Raw genomic sequence first — 21,024 nt, 5'->3', positions numbered from 1 at the left:
TGACAATCAGAACTTAATAATCAACAAGATGAAATTTAACAGGGATAAAATGTGAATACAAATGCCTCAACACAAGATGAGTAAGATAAAGTTTTACATGAAACTAGTTTGATACAGAATATAAATCCACTAATGGGGTCCAAAAGAACTAGTAAGAAACTACTAAAAGTTATTAGTAAGACCTCAAGTATCAACAGACATGATAGCTCAAATAAAGGTTGCGTAAGGGGCTTCCCTGGTGGTCCAGTGGTAAAGAATCCGCCTTCCAATGCAGGGGACACAGGTTCTATCTTTGGTCGGGGAACTAAGATCCCACATGCTGCAGGGCAACTAAGCCCGCAGGCCACAACTAAAGAGCCTACATGCTGCAAACTACAGAGCCCACACGCTCTGGAGCCTGCACGGCACAACTAGAGAGAGGCCCGCGCACTGGAACTAGAGAGAAGCCCACGCGCCACAACGAAGACCTGACACAGTCAAAAAAATAAAGAAAATAAATAAATAAAAGGTTGGTTAAGAGTTTTATAAGGTCACCATATATACACATGTGCACAAACACAAAATAATAATAATAATAAAAGGGGCTGGGAGGAACCTTTGAGAGATGATAGATGTCTATGGTCTTGGTGATAGTTTCATGGATGTGTATTTATTCCCCAAATCATCCAGTCATACACATTTAATATGTATAGCTTTTCATATGTCAATCATACCTTAATAAAGTGGTTTTTAAAAAGCAGTTTTACAAAGAATCATGAATGAATGAATTACTGGATGAGATCAAAGGTACTAAGCCCAATTCTGGGCACCAGATTTTTCAGACTAAAGTATGCTCAAAAAGGGTTATAAAAATGATCTATACCAAATTTCTTAAAATCTGAAACAAAAGATTGTTGTACATTCCTCTAAGGAAGAAAAGGTAAAGTCACTGTCAAACCATCACATTTTTTATCACTCAGATTTATGTTAAACGTTTTGAAAGGACTTATTCTTACTTATTAGACTTAGGTTTTATCTCCTATCACTCCTGTGAATACATAAAAAGGAAAATAGGCAAATAAAATAATTAATCTATTCCTTAAACTTTACACTCAGAACCCTTATTGTATCCAAGGTGCTAATGTCCATTATATTTCCACACAATACCATCCATCCCCTGTTGCATACCAAGAATCCTACTAATAATGCAGCATTTCTGAAAAGCAAAATGAAACAAGCCATAAAATAACTGAAAACCACTGCTACTGGTTCTTAACTTTCTCCTTACCTATTTAAAACTGGCTTACCTTTCTTCCCTCCTTATCAACTTTACTGAGTAATGGAGCAGATCTACTTTTGATTTCTGCTTTGGGAATGTGGCTAAACACATGTGATTCATTGCTTTTCCTACTCTCTCACATAATCATTTTATTCCTAGCTGATAAAAGAGTGTTGTGCCATTATTTCTAGGATTTTCTTGCAAACCACGGACATTCAGTCTTCTGATGTTGGCACTTTTACTGTTCAGTCATGCACAACCAGGTGATAAGTGCTGCCTGGAGAACGAAGATCATAGGACATCATGGATGATAGAATGCATTCCAATTTCAGATGTGTTAAATGTTGAAATATGCTAATTGAAAACTGTATAAGGAATATTTGCAAATTGTGGGGATGGAGAACAAGAAAAGACGACCTAAGGAGGACATAAATCAACGTAATTTTAACAAAAGTAGATGAGGTAAGATGATTATTTTCTGTAATTTCTGAGAAAAGAACTAGAGTTAAGTGAAGAAATTACAGACCGCCATTAGAATTCACAGAAAAGAACTTAACCAAATTTGGGTTGTTTAATACAAAACGGCCCTTGCTATAGAGATTTGTTAAGTCCATTCTGTAAAGAGTCTGACACGACCACTTACAGAATCTTACAGATTTCTGAATGATATACCAGGATGATTAGATAATTCCAAAGGTGTATTTAAATTCCTTAACTTGTTCTAGTACCTCTGCAGAATATGACAACTATAATCTCTCTGGAGCAAACATTAAATAACTGCTGAAAAATATTTAGCTTGCTGTTATTCACCTATTTTAACATCCTATAATGAAAAAGTGGTGCAATAAGAGACATATATGGAAGCTTCTTAAATTATATGCATAATGCTTTATTTCATAAATTAAGTGATATTAAGAGAGATAAAGAGGTCTGTATTTCTTATTAAAATAAAAATGAACTCAGTACCAACTCAGGATTGCACTAAGAAGAAATCTATTAAGTTCCAAAATTATATTTAAACTTCCCAAGTCACATTTGCTAAAGGCATCAAGGAAAGAGGAAGTTCACCAGAAATAAACATATGAGATAATGGAATGAAAAAGAAAGGGACTATGTACACTTGACCAAACATGAGAAGAGAAGTATACAAACTAGTAAAACAAATAGTAAGCAATTTAGTATTCACTATCTATTACTTTATTTGAATTTTACAACTGTACTACAAAGCAGGTAAGACCATTATCCGCATTTTACAAATTAAAAAATCAAGGCTTAGGAGGGTTAACAACTTGCTCATAATGATTCAGGAAATAAATGATAAAACTAGAACAGTTCAGTAATTTCTGCCTTAAAAAAAACACATTTTACCCACCGTGAAATACTGTTTCAAGCTTGTATTCAGGGACAGTCTAATTATCAATAAGAACAGATGAATTCTGGCCAACTACTAAGTATTAAGCCCTGTACTAATTGCTTTGCATCAATTATCAGTTAATTCTTTTAATAACCCTATGAGACAGGTACCATTTATTATCCCTACTTTATAGAAGAGAAAATGGAGCACAAGAAAGTAAAGTAATATGACCATGGTAACATAGCTAGTTTAAGTTCATTACAACATTGTCCTAGCCCAAACTAAGGTCCTACTATGGATCAAGGCTCCAACTGTTTGCATCAACAGAAATGAAATCATTTCAGACAGGAATATAAATTCTGTACAAATGTCTTAAGCAATAATCAAATTCACTTATAAAAGTCAAGTTTGGAGTGGAAAAAGTAATTTATCTGATAAATTTTTTGCTCTTTTTCCTTAGAAATATCTGATCTGCAACTTAAAGTAAAATTATAAAATGTCTTGCTTCTGGCCAAAACTAATAATTAATATTTTAAAAGAAAAATTTAAAAACAAATGTATCTGAATGTTGAGTGTAAGATGAAGAGTGGCATAAAGAATATATCAACAACTAACAACTGGAGAGTTATCTTCATAGTATAAAATATGACCTATGCAAGTAGTTACTAAGTACTGATAGTCATATTAGCATAGTCTATTAATAAGACTCATTTTCCTACAAAATTACTATTTTTTTTTTAAACATAAGACCTCTCTAGAGCAATAAGCAAATGCTACCTATCAAAGACTTAGACTGCCTTTGCAAAACTGGGAAAAACCTAACAAAGACCTAAATGTATATTCTAAATGAGCTAAAGCCAGGACACTACTTTTAACCTTAAGGTTAGTTTCTTTGGGGCACTGCAGGAGTTATTAAGATATTCATTGCTTTGGAGCCTTAGTATTACTCTGCACTTTCATCACAGATGACACCATTCACAAAACTATTTTCTTACTGACACACTTATTGTAATAATAAAAAACTGATGACACAAATGGCAGTCCTGGACAATCAACGGAAAGGAAACATTTTTACAAACGATAAACTGGGAGTATATATTTACAAAACAAGGGATTAAAAAATCATTGCCCTTAACATACACAACTCTGTTACCATCAATAAGAAAAGACATTCTAATGGAAATATAAACATGGCCACTAACAGAACTCAATACAGATAACATAATTGGATGGTCAACTTCATTAGTACATGAAGAAAGGGCACATTAAAATGAAACGTTCTGCTCATCAGATGAATGACAAAGAGCAGCTGTACGCAATGTTAAAAGGGTGTGAAGAAAAGGGTACTCTCAGGCTACTGTTGGGAACAGAATTAGTATTATTTCTCTGAAGGTCAATTTAGTAGTTCTTATCAAATCAAAAATGCAAACATAATCTCTTGATCCTGAAGTTTCACTCTACAAAATCCCATTTGTATAGCTGCAAAGACTGTACAAGGATAGTCTCTTCCAGATTACTAATAGTGGTGACAAGATAGAGATAAATCAATAACCCCCCAATGACAGTTCAATTACAGTCCATTCATACTACAAACTCTCTTATACAGGTCTTTTTTTTTTTTTTTTTTTGCGGTACGCGGGCCTCTCACTGTTGTGGCCTCTCCCATTGCGGAGCACAGGCTCTGGACGCGCAGGCTCAACGGCCATGGCTCACGGGCCCAGCCGCAGAGCGGCATGTGGGATCTTCCCGGACCGGGGCACGAACCCCTGTCCCCTGCATCAGCAGGTGGACTCTCAACCACTGTGCCACCAGGGAAGCCCAGGTCTATTTTTAATATAATGAAAAATGTCTAAGATGCAGCACTAAATAAAAAAAGCAAAACACTGTAACAAATGATGTAGCAGCACAATAGATACTGAAAATATCTGAAAGGCAAGAACAAAACAAACCCCCAAAACAAAAACCTGGGGTATAAGGAAAACAAATGCACATGTATAATTATCAAGAGAGCAATTATCAAGAGAGCTAATATACTTTTCAGATTCAAAAAAGCTAGTCAACCATTGGGTTGTGAATTAATTCAGTACATTCAAACTCAAAATGTAAACATTTATACAATGTATAAGCTCAGCTGAACAAAACTGAAAGAGAAAAAAATGACTAAATCCAAAGACTAAGACAGATAGGAAAATCCCCTCACTACTCTAAATAAGGAAAATAACCACAGACATAGAACAGATTCACAACCAATTTCAAAATTTCGAGGAAATGATTTCCTCCCAAACTACTTCACCAAAATTCACCCAGAAGAAACACGTCACACTTGAATATTCCAATTACCATAGACGCAATTGAAAGATACCTAACCAGATGATTTTATAGTAGAACCTTATGCAACCTTTAAAGAACAGAGGATTACAATATTATTTCAGATCATAGAAAGAGATGAAAAGCTCTTTAACAGTTACAAAACTCAACAGAAAAGGTATCAAAAAAAGAAAAGCAGGCAATGTTACTTATAAATATAAATGAAAGAATTTAAATAAAAGCCAAGAGAATCCTCAGTATATACACTCTGACAAAGTAGAATTTATTGTAGAAGTGCAAGGGTAGTTCAATATTGGGATATCTATAAAAGAAAGTATTTCTATTAACAAATTGAAAAAAGAAAACACCACATGATCACACTAATAGACTTGGTATGATCAAATTATATCCCGAATATCATGACAATTCATAAGTCTTCAAAAAATAAAAACAAAAAAATCCTCAAATAATACAATAATAAAGAGAAAAACATTTAAATGATAGCTTATCAAAGGCCAATAAAAATTATCCTAAAGCCACTTCCATTAAAATCATGACCAAAACATAAGTCTGCAATCACTATAATTTCACAAATACACTATGGCAATAAAATTAATGACTGGTATTAAGATTGGGAAAGAGATAAATTCTCTTGCCTTTACTGCTAAAGACTCAAATAAAAAAAACAAACTAATTATCCAGTGCCTCTGGTAATCTAGCTGGCTATAAGATAAACATACAAAAATTTTTGAATGACAATAACTAGCTTGTAATAAAAATGGGAAAAATATTCTATTTACAATATAACAAGTTTTTATAAGGTAAAAAGAAATAAAAATAACTATAATAACTGTCTGTCCCACCGAAATAGAAAGAGGGACTTGTATATTGATAAAGAGTTAACAGATAAAGAACTTATCCTCAACATATATGCATTTATTTGCAAATGAGCCTTGAAATACAGAGCAAAAACAGAAAAATATGGGAGAAAAAGATGACATCCCTTCAAGTTAAAGATTTTAATATACCCCTCTCCTTAGATGAAAGATATGTCAAGATACAGAAAAACAAAATAACTTTAAATTATTAGCACAAAAAACTCCTAAAATTGGTGTTGACATAGAACATAAAGGAAGCTTTAATAAACTGCAAAGAATCAACATCTTATAGACTGTGCTTTCTGATCATAATGCAAAAAGGTATACCTTATAAAAAATAAGTCTCTCAAAGGCATGATCAATGAAAGAAACAATTGATAGGATGGACTTAAGTAAAATTAAAAACCTCTGCTGTGCCAAATGCAGTTAAAAGAATGCAAAAAGCCACAAACAGAAATTATTTGCAAAAGGCACATCTGTTAAAGTACTGTTAACCAAAATATATAAAAACTCTTTAAACTTATTAAGAAAAATGAGTAGGGACTTCCCTGGTGGTGCAGTGGATAAGGGTCCGCCTGCCAGTGCAGGGGACTCAGCTTCAATCCCTGGTCTGGGAGGATCCCACATGCCAGAGAGCAACTAGGCCCATGCACCACAACTGCTGAGCCTGCACTCTAGACTCTGCGCTCTAGACTCCGTGAGCCACAACTACTGAAGCCTGCGGCCTTGAGGTGGTGCTCCGCAACAGGAGAAGCCACTGCAAGGAGAGGTCCGCACAATGCAATGAAGAGTAGCCCCCACTCAACACAACTAGAGAAAGCCTGCGCGCAGCAACGAATACCCAACGCTGCCAAAAATAAATAAAATTAAATCTGTAAAAAGAGTAAAAAATCTGGGCACCTCAACAAAAAAAGACATAGATACAAGTAAGCATATGAAAAGATGCTCAACATCATACACTATTACAGAGCTGCAAATTAAAATGAGATGCACCACACACCTATTAAAACGCCAAAAAAATCTAGAACACCAACAATACCAAATGTTAGTGAGGATGTGAAGCGACAGGAACTATCATTCATTGCTGGTGGGAAGTCAAAATGGTACAGCCACTTTGGAAGACAGTTTGGTAGTTTCTTACAAAAGTATATATACTATTACTATATGATCAAGCAATCGTGCTCCTTTATGTTTACCCAAGCGTGTTGAAAACTTAAGTCCACACAAAAACCTGTATGTTTTTAGCAGCTTTAGTCATAATTGCTAAAACCTAGAAGCAACCAAAATGTCTTTTAGTAACTGAATGGATAAGCAAAATGTGGCATGTCCAGACAACAAAATATTATTCACCTCTATTATAATTATTTTGTTATTCAGTGCTAAAAAGAAATGAGCTATCAAAGAAAAGAAATGGAGGAAAATTAAGTGAATGAAGCCAATCTGAAAGGGTCACATACCCTTTCAGATTCTAACTATATGACATCAGGAAAAGGTAAAACTGTGGAGACAGTAAAAAGACCAGTGGCTGCAGGGGTTGTGGGGGGAGATGGGGAGAGGGATGAAGAGACAGAGCACAGAGGACTTTTAGTGCAGCGAAACTATTCTGTATGACACTATCATGAGGGATACACGTCACCAAACATTTGTCAAACTCATAGAATGCATAACACCAAGAGTGAAACCTAATGCAAACTGGACTTTGGGTGATAATGATGTGTCAATGTATGGTCATCAACTGTAGTAAACATACCACTCTGGGGAGAGATGTTGATAGAAGGGAAGGCTGTATGTATGAGGGATAGGGGGTATTTGGGAACTCTCTACTTTGCACTCAATCTAAAATTTCTCTAGGAAAAAAAAAAAAGTCAATTTGGAAAAAAAAAAATCTGACATCTGGAAACCAAAAAAACCAACCACTTAATACCTAATAAAAAAAGAAATCAAATGAGGAAAAAAGAAAACAAGATATTGAGAGCTGAATAACAACAAAAATTCTTTATGTCAAAACTTAAGGGACTTCCCTGGAGGCGCCATGGTTAAGAATCTGCCTGCCAGGACTTCCCTGGTGGAGCAGTGGTTAAGAATCCACCTAGCAAAGCAGGGGACACAGGTTTGATCCCTAGTCCGAGAAGATCTCACATGCCACGGAGCAACTAAGCCCGTGTGCCACAACTACTAAGCCTGCGTGCCACAACTACTGAAGCCCGTGCGCCTAGAGCCTATGCTCCTCAGCAAGATAAGCCACTGCAATGAGAAGCCCACGCACCGCAACGAAGAGGAGCCCCCCGCTCGCTGCAACTAGAGAAAGCCTGCACGCAGTAACAAAGACCCAACAGAGCCATACATACATACATACATAAATAAGTTTATTAAAAAAAAAAACAAAAACACTTAAGCAGCACAGTTAAGGATGTCTGAAAACCAGTGAGCTAAGGACTCAAATTAAAATTAAAAGGACTCAAGATGCTAGAAAAAGACCGAGAGAGTAAGTAATCAAGAAGGAAGTAAAGATGACAACAGAAATTGAATAGTTACCCTCTCCCCTCTTCAAAAAAACCCAAAAAACGGACAATGATAGCAATCATGATTTCTAACTCTATGCTAAACAATTATTAAACCTCAATAACATAGATAAAAATCTGGAAAAAACATGAAATTATTAGAAGCAATTGAAAACTGGAATAGCCCAATAACCACTAAGGAAATTGAAATGGTAATGCAAAACCATTATCCTCAAACACTATTAGAGCCAAACTAAACTTTAAAAGCTTTTGCACAGCAAAGGAAACCATTCACAAATCGAAAAGACAATCTACTGAATAGAAGAAAATATTTGCAAATGATATGACCAATGAGGGGTTAATATCCAAAATATAAACAGCTCATACAACTCAACATCAAAAAACAAAAAAATGAACAAAAAAACAAAACAACAACAGAAAACAACCCAATAAAAATTGGGCAGAAGACTCGAATAGACATTTTTCCAAAGAGGAAATGCAGATGGCCAACAGGCACATGAAAATAGATGTTCAACATCAGTAATCAATCATCAGGGAAATGCAAATCAAAATCATAATGAGATATCATCTCACACGTCAGATGGCTATCATCAAAAAGAATGCAAATAACAAATGTTGGCAAGAACGTGGAGAAAAGGGAACCCTCGTAAATGCTGGTGGGAATGTAAACTGGTACAGCCACTGTGGAAACCAGTATGGAGGTTTCTCAAAAAAACTAAAAACAGAACTACCATATGACACAGCAATTCCACTCCTGGGTGTATATCCAAAGAAAATAAAAACACTAGTTTGAAAAAATACATGCACCCCTACGTTCACAGCAGCATTATTAACAATTGCCAAGATAAGGAAGGAACCTAAATGTCTATCAACAAACGAATGGATAACGAAGGTGTGATACACACACACACAATGGAATACTACTCAGCCATAAAAAAGAATGAAATTTTGCCATTTGCAGCAACATGGATGGACTTTAAGGGCATTATGCTAAGTGAAATATGTCACACAGAGAAAGACAAATGTATGATATCACTTACACGTGGACTCTAAAAAATACAACTAGTGAATATAACAAAGAAGAAGCAGACTCACAGATACAGAGAACAAACTGGTGGTTACCAGTGGGGAGAGGGAAGGGGTGAGGGTCAATACAGGTGTAGGGGATTAAGTGGTACAAAGTGTTTTGTATAAAATAAACTACAAAGATATATTGTACAACATGGGGAATACAGCCAATATTTTACAATAACTAAATGGAGTATAAATTTTAAAAATTGTAAATCACTATATTGCACACCTGTAACATATATTATTATACAGAAACTATAATTTTAAAAAAAGTGTTAGGTCCAGTCAGTTTTTAGTTGTGTTCTATCAAGCATTAAGAAATAAGTTACTTATTAAGTTGTTCTAAGGACCAGAAAAGAGAGATTATTCTCCAGAAAAAAGCAACCTAAAAAAGATACTAGCAAACTAAATTCAGAAGAAATTAAACACACGTGTATGCACATATACATACCACTAAATACACATAATGAATAACTAGGGTTCATGTTCGTGATGTAAAGATGGCAATGTCAGAAAACTTATCCATGTACTTTCACATTAACAGAGTAGAAAAGAAATATCATATGATCTTAGTTGACATGGAAAAAAACACTGAAGAATTTAAAAAATAAGTACATATTGAACACTATCAGCAAATCAGGAATAGAAGAAAACTTCAACTTAACATAGACTGCATACCAAAAAACTATAGTAAACATCATATTTAATGGAGAAATTTTAAACTTATTCCCTTTAGGAGAGGAAAGAAGACAAGATGCCAGTTTATCACTGCTACCACTCACCATAGCACTAGAGGTTCTGCCTGAAACAATAATAGTAGACACAAATATGAGGACCAGAAGAGAAGGTGCCAAAACGGTCATTTGAGGGTAGTGGTATTACACAGAAAACTCACTAAGCAAGAAGAGTTCAGCAAGCCTGCTGGATAAGCACATAGAAAAATGATAACATAAAGCACAACAAATTCAAAATGGCTCCAAATCTTATACAGTATCTGTAATCTAACAGAATGAAGAATGCACAGTATTTAATGGAGAATATTTAAAACTCTATCATAAAACAGACTTAAAAGAAGACTGAACTACAGCAGTTGGCCCTCCACATCAGTGAATTCAACCAACCATAGATTGAAAATATTTTAAAAATTCCAGAAATCTCCAAAAAGAAAAACTTGAACTTGCTGTAATCTGGCAACTTTACACATTTACATGGTATTATTGCACTTAGCTTTATTGTGTTTCGCAGATTATTGCCTTTTTAAAAAATTGAATGTTTGTGGAAACACTCTGTGGAGCAAGTCTATTAGCACCACTTTTCCAACAGCATTTGCTCACTTTGTGTCTCTGTGCTACATTTTGGTTACTGTTACAATATTTCAAACGTTTCATTATCATATTTGTTACAGTGATCTGTGATCAGTAATCTTTAGATTATGACTTGCTAAAGGCTTAGATGATTGGTTAGCATTTTCTCACAATAAAGTATTTTTAAATTAAGGTATATACATTGCTTTTGTAGACATATTGCTATTGCACACTTAATAGCCTACAGTGTAGTGTAAACATAACTTTAATATGCACTGGGAAACCAAAAAATTCGTGACTGACATTCACTTTACTGCAGTGGTCTGGAACTGAACCAATAACTGCGATAGGCCTGTAGTGAGCACCTCAACCTGCACAGCACTGGCACCAGGTGCTATGCAGAAAAAGCTATTTCTGTTTAGAAAGCCTGTCAGAATGACTGACTAGAAAGATCCAAACAGTCAATTTCTTCTAACAAATGTCAAGGCAACTAATACCTGAATTTTTGACTCCAGAAGGCAAAAAGAATTGCAAGGACAGCAGAGGAAACCTAGGGAAGTGACTCTCTTGGATCTGCTTGACCACAGATTAAATACACAGGAATTTCTCTTGCCAGGTACATATTCATAGCCTGAATTACATAGAATGTTCATTAGAGTTCTGGTTAGAACCATGTTTTGCTATCCTTAAACCACCACTCATTGTAAGGGAGTCTAAAAGGAAGTTAAAGTAATTCTGAACTAGTTCCTCATGTTTAGGAATAGAAAGCAAGTGGGACTACATCAAACTGAAAAGCTTCCACACAGTAAACGGAGTGAAAATATAACCTCTGGAATGGAAGAAAATATTTGCAAACCATAATAAGGGGTTAATATCCACAATATATAAGAAACTCCTACAAATCAACAGCAAAATACCACAAATAATCCAATTAAAGAATGGGCAAAAAAGACATACAAATGCCCAACAGGTATATAAAAAGATACTCAACATCACTAAGCATCAGAGAAACGTAAATCAAAACCATAATGAGATTTCACCTCACACTCGTCAGGATGGCCATTATCAAAAAACCAAGAAATAACAAATGTTGGCAAGGATGTGTAGAAACTGGAACCCTCCTACACTGTTGGTGGGAATGTAAATTGTATAGCCACTATGGAACAGTATGGAAGTTCCTATAAAAAGTTCATTGAAACATCTTTTTTTTTTTTTTTTTTTTTGCGGTATGTGGGCCTCTCACTGTTGTGGGCTCTCCCGTTGCGGAGCACAGGCTCTGGACGCGCAGGCTCAATGGCCATGGCTCACGGGCCTAGCCGCTCCGCGGCACGTGGGATCTTCCCAGACCAGGGCACGAACCCGTGTCCCCTGCATTGGCAGGCAGACACTCAATCACTGCACCACCAGGGAAGCCCTGAAGCATCATTTTTAATAGCTAAGATATGGAAATAACCTAAGTATACATGGATGAATGGATAAAGATATATATAAAATGCACATACACACAAGGAAAACTATTCAGCCATAAAAAAAAGAATGAATGAAATCTTGCCATTTACAACAGCATGGATGGACCTTGAAGGCATTATACTAAGTGAAATAAGCCAGAGAGAGAAAGACAAGTATTGTATGATCTCACATGTAGATTCTGAAAAACGAAACAAAAAAACCAAGTTCATAGAAACAGAGAACAGACTGATGATTGCCATAGGGGAGGATGGTTTGGGGGTGTGGGAGAAATGGGTGAAGAGGGTCAAAATCTACAAACTTTTAGCTATAAAATAAGTAGGTCATGAGGGATAAAATGTACACCACGGTGACTATAGTTAGTAATACTGTATTATATCTTTGAAGAGTAAAGTCCTCCTCTCACACACACACACACACACAAAATTTTGTTACTATGTGTGGTGATGGGTTAACTACTTATTTTTGGTAAGCATTTTGTAATGTATACAAATACTGAACCATTGCATTATACACCTGATACTAATATAATACTGTATGTCAATTATAAAATAAGGATGAAGATCAAGAAAAAAGAAAAAACACACAAAAAAGCTACACAAAAAAATTTCATAAGCTTTTCCCAATATACGTGTCTTAGGACATATATCCAAGTAAGCACCTACTGGGGAGGGTGGACTGGAGTAAAGGGAAAAAGAATAAAGGGAAGAATAGAGGGAAAAAACATGAGGGAACCGCCATGGATCAACAATAATGACCATAGCCTGAAAAGCACAAGTAACTGAAATTTGTGTACCTGAAATCAAAAAAGAATAAAACAACAGCAAGTTTTCAAATAAATACACAATATTTTTGGATGGGAAAGTTTAATTGAAAAGTATGAATATGTCAGTTCTCTTAAAATGGAAAGAATTAAATTAATCCCAGATAAAAACACAATTTTTGCCTTTTGAGCATGTCTCTGTGTGTGTATTTAAAGACTGCTTTTGGTGGGGGACAGGGAAATTCATATGCTAATATCTGAAAACAGCAAAGGACATAATGAAAAGAGAAACCATGAAAGACTTGTCTTATTAAATATTAAATCTACTCTAATCAGAAAATGGTGTAATATTGAATTAGAAATAGAGTGGAAAAGAAAACCCAGAAATGGATGTCAGAATATGTGAGAATTTAACATATGACAAAAAGATGTTTCAATTAAGTGAGGAAAAAAAATAGTTTGACGGACAACTGACACAACAAAAATATTAATCATGGTGGTTCCCTCATGGTAGAAAAACTTAGGGTAATTTACTTTCTTCTTTTTAACTTAAGTCTGCTTCATTTTCCTCCCAGTGAGCCCATATTATTTAAGTAAGCAGGAAAAACATGAAGCTATTATTAGTCAAAAACAAAAAAAGACACTTATAATGGAAGAATACCAAATGGATATTTTATAACTATTCAATTTTAAAGCAAAAGATAAAAGTTTAAAATATTTAAATACAGGTCACAATTAAAAGTCTTTCACCCCAAATTTAAAATACTAACATACTTAAAATTCATTCACAGATTTCTGCATTTTCTCAACCATATGAGAATAACAGCTACCTCTCAGGACTACTGTTTTGATGAAATGAGATTACACACATAAACTCTTCACTGAGCTTTAAGGAATTAAAAAAAAAAACAACAAAAAAACCTTGGTGATTCCCATATCTCTGATTAAGTCTCACAAAAATCAGATTTTAAAATAAATTATTCAAACAAATTTTCAACCTTTGGCACAGAAGATAAAGGAAAAGGGTTCAACTTAGTAGATAATCTTCAAAACAGAAATAAGCATCAACGTAGTAGGCTAAAGAAGTATAATGAAATAAATATATTCCAAAGGTACTTACTGCACCGGATGTTGTACCTAAAAAAAAATTTTTTGGAACAATATTACAATGTGATAAATTATGCTCTCCTTAGGTTAACAGTGTTAAAATATTTATTCATACTATTTTTTCCTCCTCATCCCATCAGACTAAATATCCTAAGACTGTCCCATATCACCTATGTACTTGCTCTCTTTCCCACAAGAAAAACATCGATAGTGCAAAGCACTTTCAGAATTAAGTTGGCACTTTGAACTTTCAATGTGCAAACTCACTTGGGAGCTATTTGAGCAGTATTCACACCCTTGCCTTTTGTTTCTCCTTTTCTTGCTAAATAGGTGTTTATCTTAACTAATTCCTGTTTCTCTGCTATACTGCTGAAGTACAGTAATGTGTCAGAACTCTGATTCTATGCTTTAGATTTCTGACAAGTTTAATTATCTAGGTTCCAAACACATGCTGTACAATACAGAATCCTTTAGCCACCATATATGCCTGTTTAAACTAACATTTAAATTAATTAAGATTAAATAAAATTTTAAAATTCAGTTCCTCCTTTGCACTAGCCACATTTCAAGTACTCAATAATTACATGTGGCTGTGTTTACTGTATACAACACTACAGATTACAGAACATTTCTACACTTACAGAAAGTTCTATTAGATGGTACTGTCCTAAACTATCAAAGCCATCTTAAGACATAAGGAGAAATCCCTATTAGTCACAAAGTTCATATGAATAATCTTTAATTTAGGAAACTAGTAGCTTAAAACTATATGTAAAAAAAACAAGAGACTGTAAAAAGGAAACAACTAAGTACATATATACAGAGAGCAATTAAAAAAAGCTAGTATGGAACATCAATAATAGAGTCAAAGCATTTAAAAGTAACTAAAAAAAAAACTTTAAAGTAATTTTCCAGGATTATTTAGGGTAATAGTAACCACCTCTAGATATCTAAATAGGCTAAAATACTATTCTAAGGTATTGATATATCAGAGGTATTGATATATCAGAACATCATTACAGCTTAAAGAATGAAATCTGTGAAACATCTTAAAAAGATCAGTTATGGCCCATATAAACCTCCAGGAAAGCACACAGTGCATTTTAAACATATTTCGACCCATAACGTTCAAAAAAAAAAGTTTTGGCATAATCATGGGACAAAGTTCACCATCTGGAATACTAAATTACATGGAACATTACCTACTCATGTATAATTGAAGCATTATTATATGTTAAAGTCACACTAGTCATAATAAACACTTATTGGTAACTAGCTGCAAAAAATATATTATCACAGGGCTTACAAACTGCAATGACTATAAGGATCAAGCAGGTATCAGAAAAATGAGTGAAGTAGTCCAGAAGTCTGAGAGCACATGCTCGATATCTGAAGTATGGAGTTGCTACCCATTCCACAATGTTTAGTGGAATAAACACTAAAGTTTTTATTGAGTGCAATAAATGAGTGCAAATAAATGAGTGCAATAAATGAGTGCAATATTGAGTGCAAATATGGACTCAACCAGAATTTTCCATTCAAATATTCTCTGAGTATCTACTGTGTTGAGAAAGACCACTGTAAATAATAAAAGTTCAGATCATCCAACTTCTCAAGATAAATTAAATTTTTGTATAGAATGATAAATTCAATCTTTATGTAAGCCTGCAGACTTTAAATGTCAGCAACTAATTATAAAATTTAAAAACATCCCGTGGGCCAAAGTATATCTGAAGATCAAATCTGGTCTCAGAATTCCAATATCTAAAATTGTGATAATTTCTTATGGATTTCCATTTTCCATTGCTTAAAAAAAAAAAGAATCAGGAGCTGATTATAGTGCCCAAGAGACACTGTTTTATTCCTCACTGTAACACGGTTGCTACTGTCCAAATTAAGTCTAATATATATCACCATAAATGGTATACATACCTGCTGCTACATCCATATTATTTACTCCTGGCTGTAAGAATAAAAATGAAATTAGTAACATTCACCTTGCTTAAACTGTATTTTATATACGATTCTCTTAAAGCATAATCAGTCCCCTCTATGTATCAATTCTCTAGCCACTGACTCAAAGATTCTTGGTTAAGTTTTAGTGATCTCAGTTCCCTGAGCTTGCTATAAATTGTAAAAAAAAAAAAAAAAAAAAAAAAAAAAATTGCAGTAATCTGGGACTACTGAAGCACTTTAATCTGAAGTGTTTTATTTATATAATTATCGGTTACATAAAGATCCACAACCCTTTACCCACAATTCTAAGATCCAAAAAGCTCTGAAAAACAAGTTTTTTTTTTTTTTTTAAGTTTGGCACCAAAACTCATCAGTGGCAAAACTTATCCTGAATGATATGAACTGTTTACAGTCTTATTTATCCCACATCAGAATGAGTATCTTTAAGTTCTGCTTTAGAAATATTGTGTTAGAAATTAAAGTGCACGGCCCAAGATCCCGTGGGAAATTTTTACATAATTATTATATACTATATGCAATGTATTACTTTATAATATAAAAAAAAAAATTGAAATGTATCTGGCCCTAGGGGTTTTGGATACGACACTGAAAGCCTACCCCAGTGGAGTATGCCACATCTGTTCATTATAACTAATAAATAAGTCATGCTAACTTGAATATCATAATGATTTCTATATTGCTATACCACCCAATAAGGGTGATAAGAGTATTCAAAGATTTTTCTAAGTAATGTGCCACAGCTGAAGTCTCATGAAATGTGGATTTCAAATGAAATCTTCTGATTTCTAAATTTAGGATCTAGTATTAAATCACATCTTATCAATTTTTAATTAGTATATGGTAAAGCAAATGTCTGCTCTTTCAGATTAGAACGCTACAAGAACAATAAAGTGCTTCTGGCTAAGGAATTATGCTTTTTAGAATTCTAGACTTGTTTAATGTAGAATTAACTTAGTAACTAAGGATGTACAACAATTATAATATAAATATAGGAAAAAATGTAAATGCCTGGATTCAAGAAACTAAAAATAATAGTCCATGTAATTCCCATCGTGTAGTACTTAGGAGGCACTTAAAAAGCTAACATGATTGCCTACAAAATACGTATGTTATCTCATAGACAAAAGAAATCAAAACATCACAGAAAACAGTTACTTTCACAAGATTACCGGTAAGGCAGGCTGCATGGAAGCCTGAGACATGTGAGACATCATCATTCCAGGCATTACTGAAGACATCATTCCAGGCATCTAGAACAAAAGTAAAAAAAGATTACTATATAAGACCAAAGCACCTAATAGGATTTTAAGAATCTATCTGGTTATTAAAACTAATATGTACAACTTAGGATTAAAACCCAGTGAATACTACACTACATGAATAGTATGCTTAGTAAGTGCTTGTTGAATGAATGAAGTATTTTTTTAATGACCTATTTTAATACTTATGTCATTATTTATATGTATTGTCATAATTATTTTAATACATTTAAAAGTTTAGACTATGGTATGTTATTTGTAACTTAAAATTTAAGAATATTAATTTCCTTTTAATTTTAACTCAACACCCATGTTTTTCTCTTCTTTGGAGCAAGGCAAAAAAAATTTTTCAGTGTTTCTCACCTTTGATTTTTAATATCTGATTAAATAATTTTTATAGCCATCTGGTCTTTTTAAAACTTCTAGCTCAAAGGTGCTTATAGTTCAGTGACTTTAAACAAATACATAAAAAACAGATTTTTCTAACTCAAGTCATCTATGCTGTCTCTTATAAAGAAAAACTTAATAAAGCACATACACACATGCATATCTGGGGAAAGAATATATTAGTTTGGGGGCTTAAACTCATCTACCAATAACTGTTATCCAAATCTATGAATCAATCTTCACTACTTAGTATGAATAAAAATCATGAAGATTAACATAAATTTCCAAAGGATTCTGACGCAATGTTCACATATATTAGTATAATCTCACATCATAACTTTAATCTTAATATGAACGAATGTAAGGAAAACATGAAGGGAGATAAAATTATACAAAACAATCATAGGTCCTGGAACAAGGTAACCAGTTATTCAACAGTTTTAAATTAAATGAACAATCTGAGAAATAGGAACAACAAAAAAGAAATAAGCATATTGGTCAACAGGAATATATAAAGCCTACTTAAGGTAGAAAACACTTGAACACTGATGTTTATTACTTTTGAAAGTCAACTCATGAAGCAAAACCAGGCTAAATTATCATTAAAATGAAGTAGCATGGTACTAATGGATGAAAAAACCAAAAAAGCCTTTTTGTTCCACAAAATATTCAATAAACTGTTAAAACATCACTAAACAAGAACTTGACTAGAAATGTGACTAGAACCTGAAATACAGGTCAAATAATAGTTGACAAAAATAAAAGTGCAGAATTTGAAAACAAAGCAGTGACAAGCATCTACAACTCAAACTAACAGAATGAGAACTAGGCTTTTTCCCCTTCTCCCCTCAACAGATATACCCTCACAATTAATTCTGCTTTAGGCTAATAGCAAATATGTTTGAATTCTTTTAAGAACTAAGTAATTATGGGGGGAAGCACGGTGGGCCACAGAGAGAAATGGCCTGCTATTAAAATGGTCTGCATATAAAATCAAAAGCTAATAACATGTCCAAAAACTAGACTTCTAATCTAAATGGAGAACCTGAAATTTGAAAACTTAAGAGAAAAACGAATCAAAGTATTTTCTCATAAGAATTAAAAACTGTGGGGGGAAGGATAAACTGGCACTATGGGATTAAGAGATGCACTCCACCATACACAAAATAGATAAACAATAAGGATTTACTGTATAGCACGGGGAACTATATTCAGTATCTTGTAATAAACTATGAGAAAGAATCCAAAAAAAGAATATAGATACATACATATATATGTATAACTGAATCACTTTGCTGTACACCTGAAACTAACATAATATTGTAAATCAACTATATTCCAATTAAAAGAAAAGAAAAAGAAATTCCACATTAAGCAAATATCAAAACTATGACTACAAAGACTTTGTGGCAACATGAAAAATGCTTCTGACTCCATGTTAAGAGAAAAAAGTCACAATCAAAATTGTGTGTACACTACGATTAAAATTTTTAAACAGAGATGTACACACAATAAAATTTGGAATAAAATGTACCAAAAATGATAATTAGGGAGATGGAATATGGGTTATTTATTTTTCATTCTACTTTCAAACTTTCTGGAATGATGTATTTAAAACTAAACATGTAAATTAGAAGAATTCTGTGCTAAATCTTAAAAAAAGAATTAAAGACATTTAAAAAGGGGGAAAAATCTCCATCATGCAACACAGCATTTCCACACGATAGCAGTACAAATGACTGTACAAATAAATGTAATTTCAAATTAAAGTACTCTACTTCATAAGAGACACAGTGATCAAAGCCCATCCAAAACCAAAGCACAAAAGAGCTTACATATAACAAATGTTTACTAGACCAGGCAATGACACAGCAAACAATATTTGAAAATCATTAAAGAACAGAATTTGACAGAGTTCTCTCAATTGTTCTTCTTCCCACACTTCAAACTTTAAAACATCTCAAAACTTTGCCTTTAGACTAGAACTCATGGTATCGGTTATATAATGAGATTTAATGTCAAATAAAAAGCTAAATTCTCCCTCTGTATCTCTGTAAATTCTGAGGGGTAGCAACTAGTTAAGCTTGTTCAACCTGACAAAAATTGGCAAGATTCTTAAATTATGTACAACCGAATATTCTAAAAGTAAATAGATAATTCTAAAGCAAAACTGCGATATTAACATGAAACCAAAGAACAAAAATATAAATATGCAAAATACTATGTTTTTATGAAAAGCTATTACAAGAATTTGGCCTGTTTCCCAAAGCCTGAGGAATCTATTTTGCGGAAATGTTATGATTTCCATTTTTCATTAATTCTAGGATACACCTAATATGGAGATGCATGTGTCAACCTGTCTGACTGAAGTTGAATTCTTTCAGAGGATTTGTGTTGACTTCAGCCAGTCACTTGGCAGCACCATCAACCTGAGACCATTAAAAATTTCTAAGTTATTTATTTACTTGTTTTAACACCACACTGATAATGGGAATATAGGCTGCAAGCTTATGAGAGAATTGGCGTGTGGTTTAAATCCTGATCAGAAGTGATTTTTCCCTCCTTTTGCCCAATAAACAAAGTTGAGACATTCAAGTTACTTTGCTGTCCTTTTTTCCATAGCAGATTTACTTCTTGCTTCACACGGAGGGAATAGCCCTTTGGCATCCCAGCTTTATTCGTAGACTTCTCATTTGTTTTTTTCTCACGCAGGGCACCTAATATAATGGAGTGTCTCATCAATGATGACATCTTAAATTCAATGAAAACAGGATGTTGGTTCAAAATGGTTACAGGGACAAATTCTTAACATAGTTGCTACAGTAATGCCACAACAAATTCCACAAGCCAGATCATTCTTAAAGCTACAAAGTGGTAGCTCATACTAAGCTTATTGTGAAGCACGGTATAAAATTACAATAACCTTGTAGAGCTTCATAAATTTCCATTTAAGCTACTTTGGCAAATATATTAAGTGCTGTAATTAAGCATTTCAGTTGTTAGGAGACAGAGAAAGAATGGTTATGGGTGAAAGACATATATGTGAGATGTAAGCTAAATTGCCTAAAATATTAAACATCTAAATTTAATGGACACTTTGGCACCTTTAAAAAGTAACTCAGATATACAACTTGATATGCTTTATTCAAAGTGGCCAACGATCTGTGTGATGTTTCTATTTCTCTTCTTTTAATGATAAAAGTTAAATCAAGAAGAATCTCTTGAAAATTCTAAGAATCACCCATTTGAAGAAAATTAAAAATGAGTAAAAACTAGGGAGCACCACAGAATCCGCTCAGTCATTCTTAGCATCCCAGTTTAGAAAATGTCTAATGTTAGATAAAAACAAGCATGATTCATTGATCACTCT

The 21,024-nt window shown here is 33.7% G+C and overlaps 1 protein-coding gene across 8 annotated transcripts in view; it reads right to left on the bottom strand.

Moving 5' to 3' along the window:
• Positions 1-21,024, bottom strand: part of PRPF40A (pre-mRNA processing factor 40 homolog A) — a 54,726-nt gene that overhangs the window by 23,377 nt on the left and 10,325 nt on the right. For all 8 annotated transcript variants that reach the window (XM_030852769.3, XM_030852770.3, XM_030852771.3 and 5 more), the window contains exons 3-5: positions 17,178-17,258; positions 15,964-15,994; positions 14,045-14,061 (exon numbers count right to left, since the gene is read on the bottom strand). In XM_030852769.3, the coding sequence (XP_030708629.1) occupies positions 14,045-14,061; positions 15,964-15,994; positions 17,178-17,258 (129 nt within the window). The remainder of the gene's footprint in view (positions 1-14,044; positions 14,062-15,963; positions 15,995-17,177; positions 17,259-21,024) is intronic.

Source organism: Globicephala melas, chromosome 7, assembly GCF_963455315.2.
Source record: "Globicephala melas chromosome 7, mGloMel1.2, whole genome shotgun sequence".
NCBI lineage: Eukaryota > Metazoa > Chordata > Mammalia > Artiodactyla > Delphinidae > Globicephala > Globicephala melas.
The sequence above is the reverse complement of the archived record's forward strand: the minus strand, read 5'-3'. Positions and strand labels throughout refer to the sequence as shown.